Source organism: Spermophilus citellus (assembly GCF_964194105.1).
Source record: "Spermophilus citellus genome assembly, chromosome: 6".
Taxonomy (NCBI): domain Eukaryota; kingdom Metazoa; phylum Chordata; class Mammalia; order Rodentia; family Sciuridae; genus Spermophilus; species Spermophilus citellus.
In genome coordinates, this window is record NC_138187.1 from 15,611,764 (window position 1) to 15,634,759 (window position 22,996).

A 22,996-nucleotide genomic window follows, 5' to 3' on the forward strand; every position below is an offset into this window, starting at 1 on the left:
GCATCTCACAAGTGTGTTCAAGTGTCACAAAGTCTAGCATTTCATACCAGGGAGTCAGTCTGACCATGCCCTTTCTCGCTGCCTCACTGCCCAATCTGTTTGTAGGTGTCACAGGCTACAGGGGGAAAAAGGGCCACAGGTTTTAAGATAAAATATTTCTTAAAGCAGCCCACTGCATTCTCTTCTTTAGCTTTATGTGTGGAGGGATCTGTTGTTTTACCCTCTTATTGAAGAAATGGGTACAAAGAATTTTATGTGAGGACTTTGGCAAAATAGATAGCACAATAGCACATGTCCTATTTAAAGAGATGGCCTCTACTCAGCCCAGCCACTTGTTATTCTGTAGAAATGTGATCCCAATCTTACCAGGTCTTCCAATTTGTCAAGAAGAGTCAGAAATATGGTTTTTTTCCATTATATTTTTTAAAACCGAGGTAAATTCACATAACATGAAATTAATCATTGGAACAATTCAGTGACATTGAAGACATTCACAAGGTTGGACAACCCCACCTCTAGCTAGTTCCAAAATGCTTTTATCACCTGTTTTAGTCAGGTCTGTCGTCTCTGTGACCAGAAGACCTGACAAGAACAATTAGTGGAGGAAAAGTGGATTTGGAGCTCACATTTTTGGAGGTCTCAGTCCATAAATGGCTGGCTCCATTGCTGTATTACTCAAGGTGTAGTAGAACATCGGAGTGGAAGAGTGAGGTAAAGGAAATCAGCTCAGAATATGGCACCAGGAAGCAGAGAGACTATAGAGCAGGGACAAAATACATACCCCAAAGGCATACCCCGAAGTGACCCACCCCCTCCAGCCACAGCCTACCAGCCTACAGTTATGACCCAACAAATCCCCACCAGTGGATTCATGCACTGATCAGTTAAGACTCTCATGACCCAATCATTTCACTTCCAAATTTTTTCTTGAATTGTCTCACACATGAGTTTTTGGTGGAGACACCTTCTATCTAAACCATAACATTAGCCCCAGAATAGACCCTGTACCCACAAAGCATTCACTCCTCACTTCTCCCTCCCACCACTCCAAACTCCTGGCAATCACCAATCTGCTTCAGATCTCTATGAATTTACCTATTCTGTATATTTCATCTTTTGAGTCTGGCTGCTTTCACTTAGCATGATGTTCTCAAGGTTCACCCATGCTGTAGCAGGTATCAGTACTTCATTCCTTTTTAGGGATGAATAACTCTCATTGTTTGGAGAGACCAGAATGATTGACATTTGGATTGTTCCCACCTTTTGACGGTCACAATGTTCCCACAAACATGAGTATACAAGGATCTGAGCCCTGTCATTTGGATGACAGAACTGAAGTGGAATTGCTGGATCTGATGGTAATTCTATGCTTAATTTTTTTGAGGAACCCGCAAACTCTTTCCATAACAACTACACCATCACATTCCCACCAGCACTGAAGAAGGGTTCCAGTCCTCCCCAGCCTCCCCAGCACTTACTATTTTTTGTTTGTTATTATTATAGCCATCTCAGTCAGTGCAAAGTGTTCTTTTACATTTTTAAAGTTAGAAAATCCTTCTGTTGTTTAGAAACACCGCAGGCCAATACTATACTTGTGGAACAAAACACGTTTGCAGGCTCAATTTAGCATGTGGCTTCCAGTTTGTAACCTCTGGTTTAAACAAGCTGCCACTCAGCTTTGGGAATTGCCTGGGTTACCTGCCCCTTTCCGGCCTTGGCCACTGCTGATAGCCAGCCACTTCTGATGGCTGATCGCCACCACCATCCCTTCCCTCCCCCAGCTCTATACCAGTCGGGATATGGATGAGCTCCAGGCAGAAATCCAGAAGGCCCAGAGCCTCCTGGGCCACATGCAAGCCCTGCACCAGAGCAACCCTTGTAAGGAGCAGGCCTGTGCCGTGAAGGAGGTAGGTTGAGTTCAACCAATGGTGTCTGGGAATTGCCTTTTTACTTACACACTAACTATGCAGTTCAATCTCTCGGAGACAGTTTTTCACTCTGCCACTGTGACTAGGAGAGACTGGGCTAGATCAGGGTTCCCTAAATGATATGGCCTGGGCATTAGCCTTGGGTTTTAAGCACATGGTGGAGCTACCCGCCATCTTGGAATCTGTGGTAAGGACGGGGAGGGGAGGGGGAGGATGGGAACATGGAAGAGGAAGAGAAATACTGAGTATCTCTCACTTCCATGGAAATTCCAAAAAATCTCCTAAGGAAGGGATGAGGAAGATGGGAGGGGAAAGCAGAACTGTCCTTTATCTACCAGGTCAGGATTTAAGACGCTCCACTTAGGGGACTGAGCAAGTGAGGAAGATTGAAGACTTTCCAGCTGTAAAATATGGTTATGTAATAAGAGCTTTCTAATTAGATTTCTCCAGAGCTGGAGAAAGAACCGTTCACAAGTCTTTTGCCTAAACCTACAAGACATGATGCTCCTCTCTCAATTGAGTTCCCAAACTTGGACAAGACTTCTGCAGAGTGGCTAAAAATCAATGGCCTAAAAGGTAAATTCCCAAAGAGGGCAGAGACCCAGGACACAGGTGATCGAGGAAAAAGCCTGGACCCTTAGGGGCTCAACCCAACTATTTAATTTTTTGCAGCCAAGAAATTAAGTCTTTATCAGGTTCTGGCACCCAACGCATTCTCTCCTGTGGAAGGATTTGTGCCCATTCTGCAGAAGACAGTATCATCAACTATCCACGAGGTATTTCAAATGCAGAGCTCTGTCCCATGCTCTGCAGGGGTGCTCCCTTGTGGCACTTCCCATCTTCGGATAGGTTCAGGCAATGAGAGTCCTAAGTGGGCCATAGTGGGTCCTAAGGCTTGGGCAGGGGGCCAGGCTTTCCCCCTGGAGCTCAGGATCACTCTCCATATCCCTATAACAGGGCCAGGGTGCAGCTCAGTGGTACCTCATGAGTGTGTTTAGCATACTCTAAACCTGGGTTCATCTCCAGCACCACCCCCCCCAAAAAAATCTACTGTAAAGATTTGAAAATGAAACTTGGAGCCAGCCGCAGTGGCACACACCTGTAATCCTAGCAGCTCCGGAAGCTGAGGCAGGAAGATCATGAGTTCAAAGCCAGCCTCAGCAAAAGCAAGATGCTAAGAAACCCAGTGAGACTCTGTCTCTAAATTAAAAAAAAAAAAAAAAAAAAAATAGGGCTGGGGATGTGGCTTGGTGGTTGAGTGCTCCTGAGTTCAATGCCCAGTACTCTCCACCCCTCAAAAAAAAAAAAAAAAAAAGAAAGAAAGAAAATAAAACTTGGGAGATGGGACAAAAGAGTAAATCAGGTACCATAGTCACCTCCTCCGTGAAAGTTCTGCTCCACCCCACTCTGGTAGGGCAGATGTGAGCTCTTTGTGTCTTCACTGTACCTCGTACAGACTTTACGATTGCTCCTATCTCCTGTTAACCCTTATAGGTCCCCACCAAGCACGAGTCCTTTAAGAGGAACACTCTCTTCTCCAACTCTAGTCCCCCATGTCTAGGACAAGGAAGCAGCTAGTGAAGGCTCAGAGGATGGTTGGGTGGGTGAGCAGATGGAAGGAAAGAATAAGGAAAAGGATGAAGGATGGGTAGATGGATGGATGGACGGAGATGTTGATGGATGAGTGGAAATGGAGGTGGATGTGTACATGGTTGGAAGAATGGAAAGGGGAAATGAAGTGAGAGAAAACAGGAAGGAACAAAGGGAAAAACAAAAGGAACAAAGGGGAAAACAAAAGGACCAAAGGAAAAATGAAAGAAAGGATGGAAGGACTAATAGATAAATAGATCAGTGGGAAGATGGAAGGCTGAAGGACGGAGGAGCGGGGGTGTGCAGTTGGAGCAGCAGATGCTGTAGTGACAGAGGTGTCTACAGTGGCTTGGTGGGGGAGGCAGGACCAGGATGGACACATTGGATATTCAGTGTCCCCAAAGGCTTATCTGGGTTCCCAAACCCAAGAGCCTCTCAAGTGACCCCTGTCCTGCCAGCTCCAGACACAGCAATGGCCTGTGGTGGTGATGGTGTGTGTGTGGTGGGAAGGGAAATCCCACCCAGTCGTGCTCAGAGCCCACCTCTCTCTCCTGCGTCTCAGTTGACAAGTCCAATATCCAAATTAGATTTAAAATCCTTCCCCCAACTCCCGCCTCTGCTCACCTGCTCCCTTTCCTGCCCACTCCGAGTGCAGAGAGCCATGGTACAGTTTGAATGGCATGACGGGACAATGAAGAATGTCCACGTGGACCCACCCTTCCTCTACGAGTACCAGGTCTGTGATGCCGTCAGTAAGTCAGAGCATGGGGTACCAGGAGGTGCCGGAGCAGTGGACTCTGAACTCCCTGCTGTAAAGAGAGCTCTGGTACCTTCCCAGGCTGGACCTAGAAGACTCAGCAAGAGTCAGTCTCACCCTCTGGGGAAGGATCTGCCTCCTTCACCACTCAAGGCCGCCAGAAGACTTTGACCCTTCCCTCCCTAGGCCTGGGGCAGACTCACCCTGACTCAGGAGGCTATTTATCCTGCCTAGATATCAGAGCCTCGACACACCATCTCCAGAAGCCAGTGGAATGTCCCCCTCCCCACAGACCTCTGAACTGCCACCCTTTCACAGTGATCATTGCCTCTACAGAAGCAGCTCAGCGGAGCCCTGCAGCTGTATGAGAGGAGGATCGAGTGGCTCTCCCTGGCCAGCAGAAGGATCTGGGGCACCGTCTGTGAAAAAAGGTACCTTCCCCCCAAACAGTGCTCTTGTCCTTCACAGGTGTGGCGTGTGGCACGACATTTACCCGCCTCGTGACTCCCTGTCGGTGGCCTCGGAAGCCATCACTTAGATTAGGTGTCAGTAATCGCTCAGCAGAACCCCCAGACGAGGAAAAGGTGACCCCACCATCCCTCCACACCAACACCACCATCACGTGTCACTCAGGATTCTTCCTGTTAAAAAGCCACAGAAACTAAATGCGAATTGGCTGAAACCAAACAGAGAAGTCTGATTAAGGTGCCTGAAAATTCTAGAAGAGATTTGATAGCCATCTGCAGACATGGCTCTGTGACAGCCTTCCCTGCTAGGAGGGAAACGGATGCCTGAAGCTCCAAACTAACTTTCTTCCACCTTAACACACCCAAGACTTCCACGGTCCACTCATCGGGCCAGGGAGGTGAGAGGTTCTCATGGTTTAGGGTCAAACGCTCACCCCAGAAGTTTGGGTCAGTTTCACCTGACTCAGGCTGATGGAAACAAGAGCTGTTTCCCAAAGGAAAATCACGATGCTGTTGCCAGAAGGGGTAATGGATGCCGAATAGGGACAGACAATATGTATGCAAACACAGCCATCTCATCATACCTTATTTGATGCATTGCTATTTGCAAGGTATTATCTTTATAATACTAAACATCTTTACATAATTCAGCCCTCAAAGCAACTCTATAAGGAGACTTCTCATATAGTTTTTAGTGCTTTGTGACTTGGCCACATGGCTGGTAGGAAGCAGGGCCTGAGCAAAGATCATCTGACTCTAGGTCAGAAGGATTTTCTTCTACCATCCACAGCTGTCTCAAGAGGAGGATGGGGGAGAAGGTGGACTAAGATTAGAAGTAGTAAGAGGAGAGGAAAATGGACCAGGGCTGGGGATCTTCAACCAGAAATCACCAGGAGGATACACCTAACTCCTCATCTTTCTTTCCTTGTTTTTGTTTTCTACACAGCAACCCTGACCTATTAAAATATTCAAGGCTAGTTCTTTAAAACAAAAAGGTTTGTGAGAATCAGGGTATGCAGTCCACCACTCTTAAACCAGGCCCACCGAGACCTGGTTTATTCCATTACAGGGAGAGAAGGATCCGAGACCGCCACCCCCCCCCCCCACAGCCTACTGTTGTCAACCCATCTCTCTTGGCCTCACACCACGGGGGAGATTGGAGCCAGCTATGAATTTGGCATGCGAAATCCCCCTGGAAAAAGCCTTAAATAGTAAAATGGAACAAAATAAACATTATCCGAGAGATTCGGTTCTCCTCTGAAAGCTCCTGTTTCTTTTTAGGGTGGTTATACTGCTGGATATCTCTGTGACCAATTCCATGTACATTATTCATATCCAGCACTCCCTGCGGCTGCTGCTAGAGGAGCAAATGTCCAACAAGGACTGCTTCAACCTCATCGCGTGAGTGCCTGACCCAGGTTCCTGGAGGGGAGGGGAACACCTGGGGGTTGAGGTGTGGGCAGGAGGCTAGACACTGGGCTTCCCTGCACCCGGCACCCTAGGAAGGCCACCCTTTATCTGATGTGGAGATCTTGTTTGGGCCACTGAATAATGCAAAGGGTTGCAGGACTGTCCCACTGGGGTGAAGGTGATAAGGGGCCCCCAAACACAGTGCCTGATCAGCCAGGATAAAGTAATTCAGCCCGACGCCCCATTTGGCTTCCAAGTCGATGAACACTACAGAGAAAAGGGGGAGCCATGCCCCAGTCTCAGCCCTCAGCCTACTTCTAACAAGCCCTACTATTTCAAGTATGTGGGATTCCAATTCTAAATTTAAATAAAAATGTTATACATATAAATTTAAATGTTATCTGCCTATAAATGGCATACAATTTTAAAACTATATGTAGTTTTATAAAAATTTTAACTATTTAAAAACTGTATATAGCACATATAGTTTTAAAATTATACATTATATGGTTTTTAAAATTATAGATTGTATGTGTTACATACATCGCTTCTAAAATAAAAAATATTTAAATATGGGCTGGGGCTGTACCTCAGTGGCAGAGTGCTTGCCTAGCATGTGTGAGGCATTGGGGTTCGATTCTTTAGCACCCATAAAAATAAAAAAATAAAGGCGTTCTATCTGTCCAGCGACAACTAAAATTTTTTTTAATTTTAAATATATTAGATATATATTTATTTAAATATATTATTTTAGCTGGGCATGGGGGTGCACACCTGAAATTGCAGAGGCTTGGGAGACTGAGGCAGGAGGATTGTAAGTTCAGAGGCAGCCTCAACTTAGGGAGGCCCTAAGCAACTTAGCTAGACCCTGTCTCACAATAAAAAAAGGGGGGAGGGCTGAGGATGTGTCTCAGTGGTTAAATACCCCTGGGTTCAATCCCTGGTACCAAAAAAGAAGAGGGGTAAAACTGGAGGGAGAGACCAGATTGACTCCTACCATGCTCTGCCCTTGTGTTGAATGGCCCAGGCGAGGGCAGTGGGAATGGAAGAGAGACCTGAGGGGAGAGGAAAAGTGCTGGGGACTCGGAAGCCTCAGAACAGAGTCACTGTGTGGGGCCCTAGGGGATGAGGGAAGGAAGAAGAGAAGATGGACGTCCCAGGTAGAGCAGATCTTTAAAGAGGAAGATGGATTTAAATATGCAGTTTGAGTCTCTCAAAAGTTTGGAGTTCCTAAACGGGAGATGTCCTAGGAGGAGCTCCATCCTGGAAGGATGATTTCTCAGCCAGCAGCATTCCAGTTACATGGCAGGAAAAAACGCTCGTGCATGACTTGCACCTGGGGGGATTGAGACAGCCACAGACAGCGCTGGAGGGTGGGCAGAGGAAGGAAATGGCTAAAGCCAGAACGGTAGAGGGAAAACCAGGAAAGGTTAGGCAAGCCAAAGAGAGGAGGGTGCTGTAAAGAGTCAGATTCTGCAGACATGGAAAAAAAAGGGGGAAGAGTGAGAGGAGTCATTGCATTTGGCCAAGGAACTCACTAATATGAAAAAGGAGATATAGACATATATTTGTTTTTTGCAGTTCAGACTGTAAACATTTAAAAGCTTGATAACACCCAGTGCTGGTAATAATAGGAGGAGAAGATGCTCTGGAAACTGTTGGTGGGAGCATAATTTAGCAGAGCCCTCTGTATCAAAGTTTATAAAGTGTCACTCCATTAAACCTTATGAATCATCCTCAGGAAATACTCAGATGAGTGTACAATTATAGCCACACAGGGATGTTGCATGCAGAGTGATAGTGGATAAACCTGGAAGCAAACTGTAAAACTGTCAAAAAGAAACTGGTAAAATAATCCCAGTGGGTGGAGTACTATGCAACTGTTCAAAAGAATAAGGAAGAATAACGTGACTGTGTATAGAACAATGCCCTCTGTAAGCCCAAATGAATGAAAACAAGCAGCTTACAAATAGTGTATGTTGAATAATTCACTATTTGAATGTTTATTTTTCTGTGGCGCTAAGGATGGAACCCAGTGCTTCATAAATGCTTTTGCCACTGAGCTATAGCCCCAGCCTCAGATGAGGTTTTTATTGATTCTGTTTAGTTATATATGACAGTAGAGCCCATTTTGATATAATTATGCAAGAATGTAATATATCTTATTCTAATTAGGGCACCAGTCTTGTAGATACACATGATGGGGTGGGATCACTGAGGTATATTCGTATATGTACATAGGAAATTTACTTCAGAATTTTCCATTGTCTTTCCTATTCCCATTCCCCCTCCCTTCCTTCCCTTCATTTCTCTTAGTCTAATCCTCTAAACTTCTATTTTTCATGTCCCCTTATTGTGGGTTAGCTTCCACATATCAGAGAAAACATTCACCCTTTTGTTTTGGGGGATTGACTTATTTTTACTTAGCATGATAGTTTCCAGATCCATCCATTTACTGGCAAATGTCATAAAGTCATTCTTCTTTATGGCTGAGTGATATTCCATTGGGTGTATGGGAGATATATATATATATATATATATATATATATATATATATATATATATATATCAGAATTTCTTTATTCATTCATCTGTTAGTAGGCAGCTAGGTTGGTTCCATAGCTTAGCTATTGTGAATTGTGCTGCTATAGACATTGATGTGGCTGCATCACTGTAGCGTGCTGATTTCAGATCCTTTGGATATATATCAAGGAGCGGGGTAACTGGATCAAATGGTGGTTCCATTCCTAGTTTTTTGAAGAATTTCCATACTGCTTTCTAGAGTGGTTACACCAATTTACATTCCTACCAACAATGTATGAGTGTACCTTTTTCCTTACATTCTCACCAACATTTATTGTTGCTTGTATTCTTGATAATTGCCATTCTGGTTGGAGTGAGATGGAATCTCATTTGCATTTCTCTAATTGCTACAGATATTGAACATCTTTTTATATATATGTTGACCATCCATATTTATTCTTCTTTTTAGAGCTGTTTAGTTCCTTTGTCCATTTATGGATTGGGTTATTATTATTATCATTATTATTATTGTTGTTGTTTTGTTAAGCTTTTTGAGTTTTTCATATAACCTGGAAATTAACACTCTATCTGAGGCATAGGTGACAAATATTTTCTCCCATTCTGTAGGTTCTCCCTTCACATTCTTCACTGTTTCTTTTGCTATGAAGAAGCTTTTTAATTTAATACCATCCTATTTATTGATTCTTGATTTTACTTCTTGTGCTTTAGGAGTCTTGTCGAGGAAGGTGGTCCTAAGCTGATACATTGGAATGTTGGGCCTACATTTTCTTCTAGTAGGTGCAGGGTTTTCTGGGCTAATGCCTATATCCTTGATCCACTTTGAGTTGAGTTTTGTGCAGGGTGAGAGAGATAGGGGTTCAATTTCATTCTGCTACATAAGGATTTCCAGTTTTCCTAGCACCATTTGTTGAAAGGCTGTCTTTTCTCCAATGTACATCTATGGCGCTTTATCTAGCATAGGATAACTATATTTATGTGGGCTTGTCTCTGTGTCTTCTATTCTGCTCTATTTGTTTTCATGTCTATTTTGGTGCCAATACCATACAGTTTTTGTTACTGTAGCTCTGAGGTATAATTTAAGATCTGGTATTGTGATTCTTCCTGGTTTACTTTTCTTGCAAAAGATTGCTTTGGCTACTCTGGGCCTCTGATTTTTCCAAATGAATTTCATGACTGTTTTTCTATTTCTATAAAGAACATCATTGGAATTTTAATAAAAATTGCATTAAGTCTGTATAGCACTTTTGGTAGTGTGGCCATTTTGACAATTATTTCTGCCTATCCATGAACATGGGAGATCTTTCTATCTTCTGAGGTCTTCCTCAATTTCTTTCCTTAGTGTTCAGTAGTTTTCATTGTAGAGGTCTTTCACTTCTTTTTTTAGATTTATTCCCAAGTTGTTGTTGTTGTTGTTGAGGCTATTGTGAATGGGAATGTTTTCCTAATCTCTTTTTCGGCTGATTCATCATTGGTGTGTAGGAATGCAATTGATTTACGGGTATTAATTTTGTATCCTACTACCATGCTGAATTTATTTATGAGTTCTAGAAGTTTTGTGGTAGAGGTTTTGGGGTCTTCTAAATAGAGGATCATGTCATTGGCAGACAGAGACAGTTTGGGTTCTTCTTTTCTTATTCATATCCCTTTAATTTCTTTCATATGTCTAATTGCTCTGGCTAGAATTTCAGAGACTATGTTGAATAGAAGTGGTGAAATAGGGCATCCCTGTCTTGTTTGTTTTTAGAGGGAATACTTTCAATTTTTCTCCATTTAGAATGATGTTGACCTTGGGTTTAGCATAGATAGATTTAACAATGTTGAAGCATGTTCCTTCAATCCCTAGTTTTTCTAGTGTTTAAAACATGAATGGGAGCTGTTTTTTTTTGTCAAATGCTTTTTCTGCGTCCATTAATAATCTTGTCTTTAAATATACTTTTGTGGTGAATTATGTTTATTGATTTCCATATAGTTGAACCAACTTTGCATCCCTGGGATGAAACCCACTTGATCATGGCACACTATCCTTTTAATGTTTTTTTTTTTAATATGTGATTTGCTAGTATTAAGAATTTTTACATCTATGTTCATCAGGGATATTGGCCTGAGGTTTTCTTTCCTTGGTGTGTATTTGTCTGATTTTAGTATCAGAGTGATACTAGCTTCATAGAACAAGTTTAGAAGGGTTCCCTCCTTTTCTATTTCAGGAATAATTTGAGGAAGATTGGTGTTAGTTCTTCTTTTAAGGTCTCATAGAATTTGGCTAAGAATCCATCTGGCCCTGGGCTTTTCTTCATTGATAGGCTTTTGATGGTCATTACTTGAAATTCATGTATTTAAAATTTTCTGTGTCCTCCTATTTCAGTTTGGTAGGTCATACATCTCTAGGACTTTGTTGATGTCTTTAAGACTTTCTAGTTTTTGAGTATAACTTTTCAAAATATGATTATTCTTTCAGTATTATCTGTGATGACATTTCCTTTTTTCATCATGAATTTTAATCATTTGAGTTTTTCCTCTTTTTTGGTTACCTTGGCTAAGGGTTTATCAATTTTCTTTATTTCATCAAAGAACCAACTTTCTGTTGATTTTTAAAATTTTTTAAAAATCTCAATTTCATTGATTTCAGCTCTGATTTTAATTATTTCCTGTCCTCTACTGATTTGGATGTTGATTTGTTCTTTTTCTAGGAGCTTGAAATATAACATTCGATGATTTATTTGGTGTCTTTCTATTCTTTTAACATATGATCTCAGTGCTACTTATCTATTTTTTGAAATATTTATTTTTTAGTTGTAGTTGGACACAATACTTTATTTTATCTATTTATTTTTATGTGGTGCTGAGGATCGAACCCAAGGCCTCGAATGTGCTAGGTGAGCGCTCTACCACTGAGCCACAACCCCAGCTCTACTCATCTATTTTTTAATGAAAGACTATAGAGCAAAATGTTAGACCTCTGAGAGGGCAGGACAAAATTGGATGAATATTCATTTTTTTATATTATTAGATTTTCTTATCCAGCTCTCATGGAAGATTTACTATTCAACAATACTAGAAATATTTCCACAAGAGGAAGGAAGGTCGTCGTTACCATTTGCCAGAGAACTTTCCAGAAAGCTTGAGCGCTGTGGGTGGAGGAGGGAGTAGCAGCTGAGGAGGTGGTGGTGCAGTATTTCCAGTGACTTTGTCCTTACTGTCAAAAAGGAAAAAGAAAGAGATCCCTCATAGAATCGCTACCTAGGGGAAGAGGACCATTTTTTAAGTATGGAGAGGTGGAAACCTGTAGACAGGATCAAGAGCCTAGGTGGAAAAATTAATCTTGAACCAGAGAGGGGGCACCTTTTCTTCAATAAAAGGGCTAAATTCTCTTTCTTAAAATTTAATTGAATTATTTTGGTACTGGGGATTGAGCTGGGGGGGGGGCTCTATCATTGAACTATATCCCCAGCCCCATTTATTTATTTATTTATTTATTTATTTATTTATTGAGACAGGGTCTCCCTGTGGCTGAGGCTGGCCTTGAATCCTCCTGCCTCAGCCTCCTGAGTCTCCTGGATTACAGGAGTGTGCCATTGAGCCCAGCTAGATTTCTTAAGGATCTTGAATTCTATTTTATGGGGAAAATGAGATGATGTATAATTTGTAGAAAAAGAGTAAGAGAACAGATCAGGAAGGGAGCCCACTCCAGGAGAGTTTATAAAGGGAGCATTGACTTGCTCCTTGGAGGAAGGGGAACAGGTGCTACAGTCAGTGTGTTAGGGTGGAAGCCAGCCAAGGCCACGTCTTGGTCGAGAGTCCCAGCTCTACTGCACCTGGAATTCCCTGGGACGGGTCATGACCAGCAAGGCTGTCTCTTGGCTGGCTCTGGCCAGCGGTACCCTAATGTTTGGGGAATGGTCTGAATTTTGTCCCTTAAAAGCCTGTGGGGCCCAAAAAGTTGGGCCACAGGATGGACATCTGCTCTGCCTCTGAACAAGCCTTTCTTTCCTTCCTTCAAAGGTTTGGGAGCACAATCGAGAGTTGGAGGCCTGAGATGGTTCCCCCGAGCCACACCAATTTGCAAAGCGCCTGGTGGTAGGTGGCAGGGAGGTGTCGAGCTGCCTGGTCTGAGGCCGGTTCCTTCTTCTCCCCGCCCCCCAACCAGCGGGTAGCTCTCTTGAGTCCCTGCCCTCCACCAACCCTGGGCAGAAGTCAGAAAGCCACTTTCTGTCTGCTGCCCCCCACCTGGGGGCCTCCCAGGCATCCTCTTGGCATCACCTCCCTGCCTCTGCAGGTGGGCCCTGGCCCTGAAGTGTCAAGGCAGCAGGAACGTCCTCAGCGCCCTGCGGAAGGCCGTGGAGGTGGACTTCAAGGACAAAGACAAGCAGCAATCGCAGGGCATCTACCTCTTCACAGGGGGCATCCCGGATCAGGATGTGGTGGGTAGCCCTGTCCTGGGGCTTCCGTTATATTTTTGCATTTTTTGCAGGACTGAGGGTTGACCCCAGGGCGTCAGGCCCGGCTAGGCAAGCGCTCTGCCCAAGCTGCAGCCCCAGTCCCAGCATGATTTTCTAAAGGCTTCTCAAACTTTAGGGAACAGAAATGCACCTGGGGATGGTGTTAAAATGCAGCCCGAGCTCAGCAGGTCCCTGAGAATCTTCATTTCTGACAAATGCCCCCTTCCCATGTCCATGCTGCTGGTCACAGAACACACTTGATGGAAATTGTGACCTGGGCTCATCACTAGACCGGCGGGGCCATGGGCCCTTGAGAAAGCTCACTGGGTTGAACCAAGGGGCCACCAGATCCTCAGCTGTGGGTCCCTCCTACTTTCTCTCATCCCCACAGTCGGTTCTCAGCGCCTACATGGCCGAGGCCTGCGGAGGCTGCGACCTCCAGCTGAACGTGTGTCTCTTCTACGTGGGCGAGCCAAGGATGGACACCACGCCCCCTGCCTGCTATGCCAGCCGCGGGGACACGGCGGCAGCCTACAAGGAGCTCACCCAGGCTGCGGGTGGTCGCTTCCACTGGTTTGGAGACACAGGTGCGTGAGGCCTGCCTGGTCTCCCTGCCTGCCTCTTTCTAGAAGGCTGTCAGAGCCATAGATGCATGCCATAGATATATTCCAGAAAAGTGGCACGTAAAAATCATAGTTAAAAATATAAAGCCAAGGGGCTGGGGGTGTAACTCAGTGGTAGAGCACATGCTGAGCGTGCCTGAGGCCCAGGGTTCAAACGCCAGCATGAAAAAGAAATGTAAAACTACTGTTCTGGAAATGAGTAGTAGCAATAGGTGCACAAACCGTGGATATACTTCACGACGCCGCACTGGACACTTAAGGACGAAAGTGTAGCTCAGTCCTAGAATGAGTGAATTGCATGCCCAAGGCTCTGGCTGGGTTCAAAAAACAAAAAACAAAACCAAAAAAAAAAAAAAAAAAAAAAAAACACTACCAAATCTTTAAATGGCAAATTGTATGTTATGTATATATGACTACAATATTTTTTAAGTTTTTCTTTTTAAATACTAAACTCTTGAAAGTATTTTAAAATCTCAGATCTAGAAGGCACCCTAAAGTTCTCTTACATTAACCTTTTTCAAAGTGTGGTATGTTTCCAGAAGGTGACCCACAGGACAGTTGGTGAGAGTCCAAGGAGTAGGTGTGTGTGATTGCGCTCACAACGTGCTTGTTTCCAGGTGTGTATGAGAGTGACGACATCAGTGCCATCACTGCCGAGATACAGAAGGCCTTCAACTACTCCCAGAAGGTAAGCCTGGGGCTGGGGCCAAATGCCTGAACTGGCTTCTGTCGTCACTTCCTGGGGCTGCCGAAATGAAACCCCACAAATGGGGCATCTGAAAACAGAGACAGCTGTCCTGCCCCATTGGTAGCACTGTGTCTTACAGAAACTAAAGTCTTCAGAAGGCGATGCTCCCTGGGAAGGCTCTGGGTGGAATCCTTCCAAACCTCTTCCAAGCTTTGGTGGGGACCAGTAGTTACAAAAAAGAAAAAAGTGTTGCATGCTTATCACAAAGGGCAAGATGGAGAGGAAATGAAGTCCACTCTAGACCACAGCAAAGATGGCTGGGAATTTATAACCAAAGAACAGAGTCAGTAGTTGGAAAAGTACTATGAGGAGTTCAATTAGACACCAAGGGCAGGGGATTCTTGCTAAGGGCCTGCCATGGGCTTAGATATCAACCATGGGAGATAAAGAGCTAGACTGGATGTCAAGGGTAGAGCAGTTCATGCCAAACCAACTCAGCAGAATTCTACAGGGTGGACACCTTGTAGAGAAGATGGCTCAAAGGAGCTTGGCTAAAGTTTGGCCAAGGATGCTACCCTGGCATTTCTTGGCTGTGAAAGCACAACTCCAATCTGCCACCGTCTTCACATGGCTGTCTTCCCTCGGTGTGTCCCTATCTCTTCTCTTATAGAGACACCAGCCAGATTAAGGGCCCACCCTATTCCAATATGACCTCATCTTAATCTACATCTTAATTACCCTATTTCTGAGTAAGTTCACATTCACAGGTACCAGGGGACGAGACTTTAACAGACCTTATTAGGGGACACAACTTTTCAGGTTCTGTCTTTGTGTCCTGGTCCACTAACACCAAAGGTTTCAGAGGGAACATGGGGGGGGGGTTCCTATAATTCATTGGTTTTCAGGATGTATACTGTACATTCTGGTCTCCTTTGAGTTTCTTGAACACATGAAGCCATCTCTAAGCTCAGGGCTTTTACTTTGCTTTCTCTGTCCCTTGTCCCCTCCCAGATCTTCCGTGGATTATTCTATTCTACTCAGCATTCATATTGAATAATGTGACCTCCTCACAGAGGGGAGCAGTATAGAGTGAGATTAGAGGGGTCAGAAGAGGCCAGATCACATCAGGAGCAATGAGAATAGGAATCAGGAAACAGAGAACATTTAAGGGACCATCGGCCATACTCATAACTGATGGAATGAGCAGGGTGAGGAAGAAGAAATCCAGAGGAACTCCCAGGTTCCTCACTGGAGAACTTGGTAGATGGTGGTGCCATGACTGAGAGGGAGAAAACAGGAGGAGCCCACAGAAGGTGGCCTCAGACCAAGATGAGTTTGTGAGGCTGGTGAGATAACAAGTGGGGTATCCTACAGGGAGGTAGCCAAACCAATGGGCTGGAGATGGAGATTTGGGGTTATTCCAGCCCTGGGGAAGTACAGAGAGCTTATAATGGGTCACAGTCAAGGCCAGGGAAGAGTCAGAAGGAGACTCATCCTGACTCGCATTTTGATTAGTGCTATTTGTTCCTTCTAGACTAACTCCTGGAGGGCAGGGCCAAGTCTCCCTGCCCTTTTCCTCTGTGGCCCTGGATCTGTGGCTCCCGAGCTGGGCTTTAGTCATCTCCCCTGAGAGGGTCCCCTCTAGCACTCTGTAAACCCCTTCTCCCAGGGTACACAGCAGTCCCATTCCCACACCTAATAAACTCATTCACAAGCTCAAGTGGACAGTGAGGTTTAATCCACCCTTCCTTGGCATGCTTGTTTATATCTGAATATAATAATAATATCTGAATAGTGTCCTTTCTAGATGGCCGTCGGAGCCATAGATACATGCCATAGATATATTCCAGAAAAGTGGCACGTGAAAATCATAGTTAAAAATATAAAAAATATAATATATATTATAAAAATATATAGTTAAAAATATAAAAATTATAAAAATATATAGTTAAAAATATAAAAAATATAATACATATTATTATATATAAATATATATATAAAAATATAATAATGGGGGATCATTATTGGAGAAACTTTCTGGCAGGTGAGGCATTTGTAAGCAAAGGGAATAAGCATTACACAGCAGCTCTGCCAGCATCTGGAGTCAGTCCTGCGTACAGGGTGACCACCCTGTTGATGCCCAAGTGTCTTACCATGGAAGCAGCCTGGCTTAGGACCCAGACCAACCTGGGTTTGAGTTGAAGCTCCTCTGCTTACTAGCAGTGTGGCCTTAGATAAGAACCTTAAGCTCACAGATGCGGTAGTGCACGTCTGTAATTCCAGCATCTCTGGAGGCTGAGGCAGAAGGATCCTGAGTTCAAAGCCAGCCACAGGAACTTAGGGAGGCCCTCAGTAACTTAATGAGAACCTGTTTCAAATTTTCAAACTTTTTAAAGGACTGGGGATGTGGCTCAGTGATTAAGCGCCCCTGGGTTCAATACCTGGTACTAAAAATAAGAACCTTAAGCTCACAGAACTTTGCTTTCCTCATCTATAAAATGGGGGTAAGTTAGCACTCACTCTATTGGCATAGTTGCATGAGGGATTGAGACTTCCCCAGGCATTAACTTGCCCAGGGTCCTGTGCATCCCAGTCCTTCCATACGGGGCACTAATTATTGTCAATACACTGATCCATGGCACCCTCAGCCCCAGACAGCATTCCGTGACAGAAAGAGGCATGGTGGGGGGGGGGGGTGGCAGGTTTCCAGGGACTCTCCTGCTGGGTATGTTTGTGCCTCTGTCTGTCCACAGTGGCCAGGGTGCTGCTAACCCACCTGATTCCCATTGCAGTGTGCCTTACTGGTGGCCTCTCTGAAGAGCCATTCGGGTAAAGAACTGGAGAGTGCATCCCTCCCCAAAGAAAAGCCAAAGATGCTCAAGCAGAGAAGCCAACCCAAGCAATTCAGTACTCCTGAGCCCGCAGCCGCCCCGTCGGTGGCCAGAATGGTTTGACTCCCCGCCCTTATAACATGCAAAGGATTTTGTTTACAGTTTGTCTCCTGGTCTTTCCTAGAAAACGTCTGGGGCCAGCACCGGTGGGGGCAGGGGTTTCAGGGGTGGGTGTCCCATGGGTGCCTCCCACCCTGTCCTGCTTCTCAGCTCTGGGGCCACCTTTGGCTCTGCATGGCCCTGCTTCCTAGCTCTGGAACTGGTACCCACCCTTACATCTGATGGCTTGTCCTGGGAGGGTTTCTCAGGGGCAAGGGAGTTAGGTCTCTAGGGAATCTTCCTGCCACAGCCCAAGGCTTACCAGAGGACTGATAGGAGCTGAGGGTGGGCCTGTGCCCACCAAGGCCCTAACCCACCTGTCAAATGTGTCTTGTATAAAATGCACCCCCAGCAGTCATGGGGCCTCTAGCAGGAAGACCCTGCCCCCATGCCATATAACAGTGCCGTGAGCCAAGGGGCAGTGACCCTCGGGGGCTCATCAGCTGCTCTCTGACAGACTCAGGAACAGCACATTTTCAGCAGGAGGAAATCCATCCTGGACAGTATAGAGCTCATTGCCAGCCAGACAGCTGCATTTCCAGGGGATTCTGGGCACACAGATGCTGCCTCACTCGAAGGACTCCACTAGGTTTGGGGAGCCAGCCCAAACCTGTCACCCTCTGTCTCTCCTATCTTCCCAAATTCTGGAGGTGACCCTAGAATCCCAGGGTCTTCCTCTTGGACCTTCAGTGGTACATGAGCCAATTAGGTGCAAGGAGGCTAGGCCATGGTCTTTAACGGGCCTCTCGACACCTGGCTGGGCACTGCCCAGAATGCCAGCATCTGGACCCTCTGCATAGCAGCTTACCCCGAGGTCTTCGCTGGCTCAGGGCCCTGGGTGACTTGTTGAACTTCTGCCACAGAGGGCAAGAAGGGACCTGCATAGTTATTTGTCATGCTCAAAGCCCGCAAATCCCAGTCTAATAGAAAGAGGGTCAGGAAACTGATGAAGAAAGTTCTGGCAAACCCCCATAGATGTCCTACTAGCATGCTCTCTGGCCTTCTCTCTTGCCACACACATTCACACACCTTTTGACCCCAAAACCCATAGTCTCCTCTAAATCTGCTGCAGAAGATAGGCCAAACACATCTGAGGATCTAGTCCCTTATGCCCCTCCCTACAAAAGTTCCTGATTGACAGATTGAGATTGGGGTGACTGGGATACTCCCTGCCACGGAGAACAGGCCTGTGACGGGGAAGATGGCCTGTTTTCTAGAACATGAAAGATAACCTGGATAGAGAGAAGATCTCCCCCTTTAAAGAGCTGAGATGGCATCCACACAGTGGCAGAGTGGGCATCTCCCCAGGTGAGGTATGGCCGTGGGCAGGCTGGGGGTAGATAGTAACTAAATGATTAGTGAGTCTTGAGCATGTACCCACCATCTGCCAAGATGGCCCCATGCAAAGCCTGTAAGAGTCAGTCCTATGCTGTAGTCTCTTTATCAACTCATTTTACTGACAGAGGGGCTCATACTGTGCCAGCTAATCACAATGTTTATGAAAGTCCTCAGCTCATTAACCTAAAACAGTGTCTTAATTCCAAGGTCAAAGGTATACCAGAGCAGCTTAGGGCAGGGTTCTAGAGTCAGTAAGACCAGACTGGGATCTTTCCTCTACTTCTTACTAGCTCTGTGTCCTGTTTAGCTCATCTGCACCTGGGGGACTGTGAGGATGAAATGACACAGGTCCACACAGCATTAAGCACCATTCCTGGAGAATATCAGGACTCAGTGACCCCAGCTTTAACTATTATCAATCCAGGGGAAGACAGGAGACCTAGCGGGGGGACAAGAGGTACCTCAGAGCCGTCCCAGAGCCCCATTTCCAAGTGTAGAGTATAGACGAAGGTGAGACGTCTCTAAACCACACGGTATAGCTTTATCACAGCAACCCACGAGGCTGCCCCAACCAACGAGCCAATGCCCTCTCACCGTAGCCCAGCCCATGAAAAAAGAGACGACAGACTGGAGGAGGAAGCCCAAGTCCAGGGCATCAGAGCCCACTCTCTCACTATTCTATACAGAGACAGGGAACAACGTGGGTAAGTTGGAGGCCACACAGGTGTCTGAACAGCCCCCTGGCCCCATGGGAACTGTTAGGGCACAGGAGGCCCCGTGGGAAGGAGACCCCTCCAGCTACCTAGGACCTGCTAGCTCTGTGGTGCCTCAGGAGCAGGTCTGTCTGTTGCCCAAGGAAATAGATATGCCAAGTCCTGGCACTGCCCAGAGAATGAGCTAAGTCATTACTGAAGATGAGCTCTCCCCAGATTCTTGGGTTTGAGGGGGCAACTGTCTTAGCTCTGAAGCTGATTGGGAAAGAGATGGAGAAGATTCCCCTAGGCCAGCCTGATGGGCTTCTGTGAAATGGTGCCCATCTGAGTAGTAATCCATTGTGACCTGGAGAAGGGAGGTCCTGAGCAGCTTACCCCAGTCCATTGAATAGCCCCCCTTCCCATCTCTCCAGCAGATCGCAGTAAGGAAACTTATAACCAACCTGACAGGCAGAGAAATTGACATGAGAGAGGGACCAGCGGGGGCAGGAAAGAAGAGAGGTACACAAGGTGACTTGCTCTGTTTCTCCTAGGCTCGATGTACAAGAAGTACCCTCAAAGAAGGGCTATAAAAACCATCAACTCATCTATTGAGTTGCCCAGAAAGGATACAGTTTGCTCGAGCCAAGAGGTATGACGTTGTCTATGCCCTCTAGACAATTTCTTCCAGCAACCATTCCTTCCAGGAGAGTGGGCAAACTTAGAAAAGATGGCAAACTAAGAATGACTCCTTACTGTGGCAAATGGGATATAGGCTAAATATAGCTAATTTAAAAATCTGGATCTGTTGCTTCCTAGTCAGGTGATCTTGGGGAAGTCGTATAGCTGCATTCAATGGCTATGTTGGCAAATGAACACAATTGCATCTGTCTAATAAGATTGATGTGAGGATTGATTAAAGTGTATTTCATGTGAATCAAAGTAGGATCCTTTTTTTAGGATCAAAGTAGGATCCTTATTAGAGTAGGATCCTTTTGGTTGCAAGCAACAGAAATCCCCCTTCCTGTTCCTATCCAGGAGATAGAACATCTTTCTTCCCACAACCATTCAACAAAAGTCGGAGCTTGGTTCTGATTGGGCTGATCCTGGATGCCATGCTCTGATTGCTTTGAACCTGCCCATTCTGGCACCTCTCATTGTGACAAGAAGACAGAGATTATCCTGATTGGTTTAGAGTCTGAACTTTAGGCCAATTAGAGCTTTCCGTTCAAATTTTGTGATGGAGTGTTGAATATGGATGTTGGGGAAGCAACCATGTCTTCCAGATGAAAGATGAATTAGGTGCTCAATAAATTTAGCTTCTTGTTCCCCATTTTTTTGTACATCTCTTTCCCCTGGAAATGGGGAAAGAGTTTGCATATGAAGGATAATCCATGAGGACCTGGGAACCCCACTTTTCCAATATGAAACAGATTTCAAACATGAGGTTTCAACAGATGAGTTGGACAATCACTCAGTTATCCCGAATTGCCTAGACAATAGTTCTTTCCTTTATTCTAAAGTGGATAGCAAATTATGGACTGAGAAAACTGAAGATGGAGCTCTCCAGGTACATGGGTCCCCACTGTACCCAACAGAAGTTCATGCAGAGATCAACATCGGCCAAACACTGCAGTGTCCTCCCCAGCATAGAGATTGATGTAAGGCCGAGTTTTTTGGTTGTTGGCTTTCTTCTCACAGCTCCTTGCCTCTTCTCAGGTGCAAATGGTAGATCGGGCACCTGGCTTCTATTCCTGCTTCTAAGAGCCCCTCCCCACAAAGAGGCACTGCCCTCAACCGATAGGAGATACACAGTCCTGTTGGAAGAAAAGTCAAGCCCCCAGCAGGCCTGAGATGACACTCTAGGATAGAGGGCCTCATTGGAGAGAGAATTAAAAACAAGAATGCTAGGCGCTGTGGCGCACACCTGTCATCCCAGCTGCTGGGGAGGCTGAGGCAGGAGGATCACGAGTTCAAAGCCAGCCTCAGCAAAAGTGAGGCACTAAGCAACTCAGTGAGAACTCTGTCTCTAAATAACAAATACAAAATAGGCCTGGGGAATATGACTCAGCAGTCAAGTGCCCCTGAGTTCAATCCCCGGTACCAAAAAAAAAAAAAAAACAAGAGCATAAGGTTGTGGCTGGAGTACTCACCAAACCAACATGGTACCCCTAGTGCTGTTGCTGGCTCTGCTAGGTAGAAGTGCACAGGGCTTATGACAAGAGGCAAGGGGTTCTCATCTCTGTTTTCTCTTTGGAGGAAGAGTTTCCCCATGGCTTTGACAGTGGAACAAGTAAATTTAGTACAAAATGAAAATCTAATCATTTCCCTCCCAGCCCTTTTCTACCACATTTTCAAGGGAACTAAAAATAGCCTCAAAATTTGAAATTATCCACTGGAAAAGCTCAGGGTTGTCCCAGAGTACAGCTCCCTCTCTCTCCAAGGTCGTCCTTCAGTTTGAAGTTGATGGACTTCTCACCCCACCATTATTATAATAACTGCATGAAACCATTATCTTAATCCCCCACTCCTCTGTAGAACCAGAAATCCAGTAGTTTAACAGAAGGAAACAAGATTTTAGACAAACAAAACTGTATGCTTGACAGATGTTTTGGGAATTGTTGATCACAATGGAACACACTGTTTTAGGGGGTGATGAGAGTAGCTGGTGGGGTGGGTATCTGCTCTGTTTACCTTAATCCAGGGAGTGGTGAAGCACATTCAGTGGACGCACAGAGAGATGGAAGCATACATCTCATGCTTGGAGAAAGTGATGAGGTGCTACGTCCAAAGGCTGCAGTGGCTGCTGTCCGGTGAGCCTGGCCCCTGTCCTGGAGGGTGGAGGGGCATGAAGGGAGGTGGAAGGTTCACTCCAGGGACCGCAGGATCTGTCCTTCCAAGGCCCTCACCAACTGTCAGGTCAAGGGATTAAGCCAGGAGGGTCATTCAGGTACGGCATGAGTTCTGGGCTCAGAGATCAGACAAGGTGCTAGATGGCATCAGGGCAGAGGACAGGCCATAAGAGCCCCAGAATACCAAAGCCAAAGAGCCAGGCTCACATCCCAGAGGAGGGCCAGCTGGGAAGAAAGAAACCACCCCAAGCATCAAGGGCAGGAGGCTGAGTAGGTAGCTAGAACCAGACAGGAGGGGATTTAGGCTTTGGGGCCTGTAGGGACCTAGAAGAAATAATAGAAGAACTGAGACTTATGTAGAGATCCTACAGGCATCCTGTGTGGCCCACGCGGGACCCCATGTAAATTCATTAGGTCCAATCCTCTGCAGCAGAACCTCCTCTAGACAGTCCCTCGGCAGCAATGTGGCAGTGACTTTACAGTTGCATTTGCTGGAAAATTCTCCCCCAACACTCCCACTCCTCTACAGAATCATGATCCTAGCAGTTTAACAAAAGGAAACAAGATTTTAAACAAACAAAACTGTATGCTTGACAGATGTTTGGGAATTGTTGATCACAATGGAACACACTGTTTTATTAGAGGGTGATGAGAGTGTGAGGGAATAGCTGGGGGGAGCAC

At 45.5% G+C, this 22,996-nt stretch overlaps 1 protein-coding gene across 1 annotated transcript in view; it reads left to right on the plus strand.

Moving 5' to 3' along the window:
- Positions 1–22,996, plus strand: part of VWA3A (von Willebrand factor A domain containing 3A) — a gene marked incomplete at its 3' end in the record, with an annotated part of 44,653 nt that overhangs the window by 18,458 nt on the left and 3,199 nt on the right. Inside the window, exons 11-26 of the mRNA XM_081299765.1 lie at positions 1,782–1,907; positions 2,369–2,504; positions 2,601–2,704; positions 4,174–4,254; positions 4,612–4,706; positions 6,024–6,143; positions 12,696–12,770; positions 12,970–13,114; positions 13,524–13,719; positions 14,373–14,443; positions 17,236–17,391; positions 18,651–18,741; positions 19,371–19,475; positions 20,018–20,115; positions 20,987–21,124; positions 22,168–22,276. Of these exons, the coding sequence (XP_081155891.1) occupies positions 1,782–1,907; positions 2,369–2,504; positions 2,601–2,704; positions 4,174–4,254; positions 4,612–4,706; positions 6,024–6,143; positions 12,696–12,770; positions 12,970–13,114; positions 13,524–13,719; positions 14,373–14,443; positions 17,236–17,391; positions 18,651–18,741; positions 19,371–19,475; positions 20,018–20,115; positions 20,987–21,124; positions 22,168–22,276 (1,846 nt within the window). The remainder of the gene's footprint in view (positions 1–1,781; positions 1,908–2,368; positions 2,505–2,600; positions 2,705–4,173; positions 4,255–4,611; positions 4,707–6,023; positions 6,144–12,695; positions 12,771–12,969; positions 13,115–13,523; positions 13,720–14,372; positions 14,444–17,235; positions 17,392–18,650; positions 18,742–19,370; positions 19,476–20,017; positions 20,116–20,986; positions 21,125–22,167; positions 22,277–22,996) is intronic.